A 7,003-nucleotide genomic window follows, 5' to 3' on the forward strand; every position below is an offset into this window, starting at 1 on the left:
ACCTTTGTGAACAGGCCTTTCATTATATTCTCCTCAATTCCCCATTTGGGTGTGCAAACTGTTTCCTCCAAGGACTTTGAAATGATACATTTCTGAATGTTATAATAGGGAAAATGATCAAATAAAAGATTAGAAGACAAAATTATATTGTCCCAGGTCACAGTAAAGTAGCTAGAAGCATAGAGGAAGAAAACATTCTTCAAAAAAGAAAATACAAGAAAAGAAAGTTGATTGATTCTGTCTGAAAGGATCAGAGATTCCACAACGTAATTGACAATTGAACTGGGCCTTAAAGCTTGAGAAGACCCTAAGGGAAAAGGCAAAATGCTTAGGGAAGAGTGAAAACAGTGTGTCTGGAGATGCCAAGAGGACCCTGTACCTGGGACGCTATGTGTGGGGGCGGTGTGGGAATTAAAGCTGGAAATTAGGCTGGGGTCAGATCAGAGGGGAAGGGAGGGGAAAGGCTTTTAATGCCAGATTTAAGAATTTAACCTTTATCAGTTACCTCAGAGTTCTCCAAATATACCACTAGTGGTATATAATGTAACTTAGGTAATAAACAAACTTTTAAAAAAATGTACATTTAAAAAACAACATGGCTCAGTGGATGGAGCGTCGGCCTGCGGACTGAAGGGTCCTGGGTTTGATTCCGGTCAAGGGCATGTACCTGGGTTGCGGGCTGCTTACTGCACACCCCCCACTGGGGATCAAGCCCACAACCTGGGCATGTGCCCTGACCAGGAATCGAACTGGTGACCTTGATTCATGAGTCAATGCTCAACCACTAAGCCACACCGGCCGGGCATTATGTACTTTTAATGTGTGCTAGGAAAAACAATAGCTATAATGCCAAAACTATGAGCTCATAAATATTCTTACTTAGAAGAGGCTCAAGTTGGTAGTAAGAAACATCAACTGAACTAAAGAAAAATATTAAATAATTTTATGGGTGGAAAGGGACCATGGACATAATCATGGAAAAACAAAGTTTGGGAAGCACTGCAATAAGCAATGTGACTTTGCTGTTTCCTTGGTGGAGGGTTTGCGCGGAGGGCAGTACCATGAGGAGAGCTGTGCTTTGTAAGGATCACACTGGTAGCCTGGTGGATAAGGATGTACAGAGAGAGGTTGGGGCTGGAGGCAGCAAGCCCTATAGGAAGCCAATACCCATGAGGAGAAAGATGAGGGCCTGGACCAGGGTAATAACAGAGAGGATGGTGAGGACTCGTACGAAGGGTATTCCAGACAGAAGTTATGAAATTGATGACCTGGTTAAAGGGGATAAAGTGAGGGAAGATGGCAAGATCATTTACAGAATTAGAGGACATGGGAAGAAGAACAGGAATTTTTTAGTGGGGGCATGGGGAAAGAATTGAATTAATGCATTTATTTTTGACACGTGGACTTTGGGCACGTCTCAGATGTTCACATGGCAACGGGCCAATTAAGGATATGTGTTTCTAGGCACAGCACAGAAACATAGCCAGGATACACATACAGGCATCTTCTTGCATATTCAATATGTCTGCTTCTCCCCTTACTCCTACACTTACTCTTGACTTCTGTTAGCATGTAATATGATAAACACCAACCCATTTTAGGAAAATGGGAAGTAGTTAGCTCCTCCTCAGGGGACCTTGCTCAATCCAGGAACCACAACCAGCAAATTACAAAATAATTGAATTATAACTTATTAGAGCTGGAGGATCTTGGTGGTCATCTGTATTGTTATTCTCAAACTTGAAGACGCATCAGAGTCACCTGGAGGACTTGTTAATATACATATATATATATATATATATATATATATATATATATATAATTTCTTTATTGATTTCAGAGAAGAAGGGAGAAGGATAGAGAGATAGAAACATCAATGATGAGAGAGAATCATTGATAGGCTGCCTCCTGCACACCCCCTACTGGGGATTGAGCCCGTAACCTAGGCATGTGCCCTTGGCCAGAATCGAACCTGGTACCCTTGAGTCCGCAGGCTGACGCTCTATCCACTGACCCGAGCTAGCTAGGCTACACTGAAGTTTTTGATTCAGTATGTCTGAGCAGGATCTAAGAATCTGCATTTTAAACAGGTTTCCAGATGACACTGAGGTTGCTGGTCTGGGGACTACACTCTGAGAATCACTGATGCTAGCTCAACTTCTCCAGAATACAGTCTGGGAAACTGCAGCCTAGGAAAGTTATTGTTATTATTTTAATCCTCACCTGGGGATATGTTTTCTTGTTAATTTTAGAGAGAGGGAGGGAGAGAGAGAAACATAAATGTGAGAAATATTGATCAGTTGTCTCCTGTAGGTGCCCCAAATGGGGATCAAACCCACAACCTAGGTATGTGCCCTGACCAGAAATCGAACCCACCACCTTTTGGTGTACAGGACAACACTCCAACCAAGTGAGCTATACCATCTTGGATGGAGAAGTTATTTTCTAAAAAAAATTTTTTATTTATTGATTGATTTTTAGAAAGAGAGAGAAACATTAATGTGTTATTCCACTTATTTTGCATTCATTGTATGTGCCCTGACCAGGGATCAAACCTGAAACCTTGGCATCTTGGGATGACACTCCAACCAACTGAGTCACTCGGCCAGAGCCAACCTGGAAAAGATAAGTGCATCACAGCAGCAAAACATAGTGGGAAGAACATGGACTCTGCAGTTAACCAGACCTGGGTTCAAATCCTGAATTAATTACTATGTGATATCAGGAAGGCTACTTAACTACTCCGAGCCTCAGTTTCTCTTCTATGAAGTGGTTAGACCAACGAGGTAAGTGTTTGTCATTCTTTCTGGCCGCCAGCAGAAAGATGGAGTTCCAGGTGGACAGCGGCAACAGTGGCTTCCAGAATCCAGTTTCAGGGCATTGGTCCGCAAATTGCAGTGTTTAGTGTATATATATGTGTATGTGTATATATTTTTATTAATTTATTGATTTGAGAGAGGGGGGAAGGGGAGAGAGAGAAAGAAAGAGAGGAAGAGAAACATTGATTTGTTGTTCCACTTACTTATGCATTCATTGGTTGATTCTTATATGTGTCTGCCCGGGAATCAAACCCACAACCTTAGTGTTTGAGACGATGCTCTAACCAGCTGAGCTACTCGGCCAGGGCCTGCCGTGTCTAGTGTTTAGTAGCAGTTGACAACTTGGTTCTGTGATTTGAGGCACTGTTTCTGATTGCATAGCCTTGGAATCCAGGCCCCCATTCCACCTTGTGACCCACTTAAATCCTTCTGGAACCAATTACTTATTTTGTTTTGTTTTTTAAATATATTTTTATTGGTTTCAGAGAGAAAGGGAGAGGGAGAGAGAAATAGAAACATCAATGATAAGAGAGAATCTTTGATTGGCTGCCTCCTGCATGCCCCACACAGGGGATTGAGCCCGAAACCTGGGCATGTGCCCTGACTGGGAATCGAACCGTGACCTCCTAGTTCAGTGGTTCTCAACCTTCTGGCCCTTTAAATACAGTTCCTCATGTTGTGACCCCAACCATAAAATTATTTTCGTTGCTACTTCATAACTGTAATTTTGCTACTGTTATGAATCGTAATGTAAATATCTGATATGCAGGATGGTCTTAGGCGACCCCTGTGAAAGGGTCGTTCAACCGCCAAAGCGGTCGTGACCCACAGGTTGAGAACTGCTGTCCTAGTTCATAGGTCAACGCTCAACCACTGAGCCACGCCTGCTGAGCCAAGTACTTATTTTGTACAACTGTTGTCAAAGGTAAATGTGATATCCCTATCACTCTATTAAGAAACAGTTGGTGCTCATTAAATTGAAGCCATCATAATAATCATCATAATAATTAGAAGTGAATTCACAGTTTGGCCAGAGGAAGGCAGATGGTCTGGCCCCCTCCCCGGACACCACTGAAAATGATGGTCCTGGGAAGAGCACTCAGTGTAGCCAACTTGGGAACTGGACTGGTTTATAACACCTCCAAATGCTCATGTGCTAGAGAAGTCTTGCCATAATTCATGAGCGCCTGATCTGGGTCCCACCATGCCAATGTATTCATTGCTCTCTCTTCATCACCAAGAATGCCTACGTCCCCTGCCTCGGCGCCCTGGTCGGCAAACTGCGGCTCGCGAGCCACATGCGGCTCTTTGGTCCCTTGAGTGTGGCTCTTCCTAAGCCTTAGGAGTACCCTAATTAAGTTAATAACAATGTAAACTAATAAAGAATTTTAAAAAAAGTTAATAACAATGTACCTACCTATATAGTTTAAGTTTAAAAAATTTGGCTCTCAAAAGAAATTTCAGTCGTTGTACTGTTGATATTTGGCTCTGTAGACTAATGAGTTTGCCGACCACTGGGCCCTAGGGCATTTCCTTTTCCGGAGAGGTACCAGATTGTTGCCTAATGAGCACAATTCAGAATGAAAGGAAAGGAGTCTCTCTGTGGGGTATTCAGCCAGGTCATATGGAGGCCTGAGGAACCACCCCTGGCCCTCCAGTGACCACTTTGGGCACCTCCCTCCCCAAGGTAATTCTGGATACACAATTCTGATTGACTGAGTTGCCCATTTGCCACATTCCACTTGGGGTTAATAGGTTGACATTGGCTAATCAATTACTCTCCCACGTTAGATATGTTATTATCAAGTAGATAAAGCTGAAAGAAATCTTTTTTTCCTTCTTACTCTTTACTTCCTCCTTCCTGCAATCACCACTACGTCTTTTCAAGCCTACAGATATAAATATTTCCTGAAACTGTCCTTTTTTTCCCCATAATCCTCACCCAGGATATGTTTTTATAAATTGAGTTTTAAAGAGAGAGAGGAAGGCCCTAGCTGGTTTGGCTCAGTGGATAGAGTGTTGGCCCGTAGACGGAAGGGTCCTGTGTTCAATTCTGGTCAAGGGCATGTACCTTGGTTGCAGGTTTGATCCCTAATACAGGGCATGCAGGAGGCAGCTGATCAATGTTTCTCTCTCATTGATGTTTCTAACTCTATCCCTCTCCCTTCCCTTCCTCTATATCCATATATATATATATATATAGATATATATATATATATATCTCCCCAACTGTGGTTTTAAAAAAAAAAAAATTAAAAATTCCCCCAGATGTGGTTCATTGGTTTTTCCTCCAACCAAAAAACACGGAAGTCCCGGGTTGATTTCCCATCCAGGGCACATGCCCGGGTTTCAGCCTTTTTCCTCGGGGGGGGGGGGGGGGGGGCATGCAGGAGGCAGCTGATTGATGATGTTTCTCTCTCATCGATGTTTCTATTTCTCTATCCCTCTCCCTTCCCCTCTCTCTAAAAATCAATAAACACATTTCAATAAATAAATAGAGGAAGGGAGAGAAAGAGAAAAAAAAATCCATGTGAGAGAGAAACATTGATTGGCTGCCTCCAGCATGTGCCCCAACAGGGGTTGGAACCTGCCACCTAGGTAATCAAGCTCACAACCTTTTGGTATGTGGGACCATGATCCAACCAACTGAGCCACCCAGCCAGGGCCTGAAATTGCCCTTTCTTTCTATCTCCACCACCACCTCTTTCTATCAGCAATATCATCTCTTATCTGCACTACTGCATTATCTTTTTGCCTGCTCTCTTCCTAGGACCCACTGACTCCCTTTTGATCCACTCTCCACTCAGCATTTAAAGAGATCTATTTTATTTATTTATTTGCTTATTTTTAATCTTTATGGTTGAAAGTATTACATATGTCCTCTTTTTTTCTCCCATTGACCCCTTATAGCCTGCCCCCACACCTGACCTCCACCACCCTATTGGCTGTGTCCAAGCATTATGAACACTTGGAGTGCGGGAAACGAGTTAAGTCGGCTCGCGTGAATTGCTCGTACTCCGCGGGAGCCGTCTTTAACTCGGTTCATATAGATTTGCGGTGGAGTGCGGGAAACGTGTAAACTCGGGCTGATTGTAACTGCGTATTACCAAATATTTGTTTGTAATCCACCCTTTTGGTGGATGGAACAAAACCAAAAGACAGAGCCATCTTATATTTTGGCGGGAAATTCACCCGCACTCAAAGTGTGAATATATACATACAAGTTCTTTGATTGATCTCTTCCCACCCCTCACCCACCTGCCTTTTAAAGGGATCACTTTAAAAATAATTCTTTATTGTTGAAAGTATTACACTGACCCCCCTTTCCCCCCATTGACCCCCTCCAGACCCCCCCCCCCCCCCCGTCACCACCCCACTGTCTGTGTCCATGGGCCATGCATATATGCATATGAGGTCCTTGGTTGATTACCTGCCACCCACCCACTCTCCCTCGCCTTCCTTGAGATTCCCCACTCTGTTCCATGCCTCTGGATCCACTCCATTCATTCGTTTATTTTGTTACTTAGATTCCACATACAAAGTATGTGTGAGAGCATGTGATACTTGTCTTTCTCTGACTGACTTATTTCACTTAGCATGATACTCTCCAGGCCTAAAGGGATCTTTTTAAAACCTGAAATTGATCAGCTACTCCTCCAAGCTAAAACCTAATTAATTTAATCCATTTAAATGACTGCCTGTTTCTCTAGAAATATATTTTAAAATCCTTAGCATAGTACAGTGCCTATTAGTACTTGCTAAGGCTTAGTGAATATTTCTTGAAGGGAGGGAGTCAAGTTTCTGGACCTGGGAGCAACTGCCTTGTACCTTTGTGTATTAATTCTGCCTTGCCTGTCCAAATCTCAGAGCACCTCCTTAGTTCCAACCTCTTAGAAGCACCTCTTTGTAGCCTCTGGCATTTCTTACAAAGTGATTTCCTCAAGGTCACACAGCTGGTGCAGAAGCACCAAACAGAATATATAGCCCTATTGTTCTTAACTGTCAATCACAGTTAAGTGAGAAGCAATCACAGTTTAAAAGTGACAACCACTAGTGTGATGCTTGATCCTCCCCTAACACTCCCACCCAGTTTCTAGGTCTTGGGATAGAGAGTCTTTCAAAGATAAAGAAATCTACTCCTCATCCCCCCCCCCGCCCCCCCAAAGAAGTCCTTCATCTTTAGA

General features: G+C 43.1%; 1 protein-coding gene across 1 annotated transcript in view; it reads right to left on the bottom strand.

The window, feature by feature from the left end:
- Window positions 1-289: 289 nt before the first annotated feature.
- The window catches only part of DHH (desert hedgehog), a 16,618-nt gene continuing 9,904 nt past the window's right edge, over window positions 290-7,003 (bottom strand). The window contains exon 4 of the mRNA XM_014458140.2: window positions 290-307. Within this exon, the coding sequence (XP_014313626.2) occupies window positions 290-307 (18 nt within the window). The remainder of the gene's footprint in view (window positions 308-7,003) is intronic.

Source organism: Myotis lucifugus, unplaced genomic scaffold (genome assembly GCF_000147115.1).
Source record: "Myotis lucifugus unplaced genomic scaffold, Myoluc2.0 scaffold_91, whole genome shotgun sequence".
Lineage (NCBI taxonomy): Eukaryota > Metazoa > Chordata > Mammalia > Chiroptera > Vespertilionidae > Myotis > Myotis lucifugus.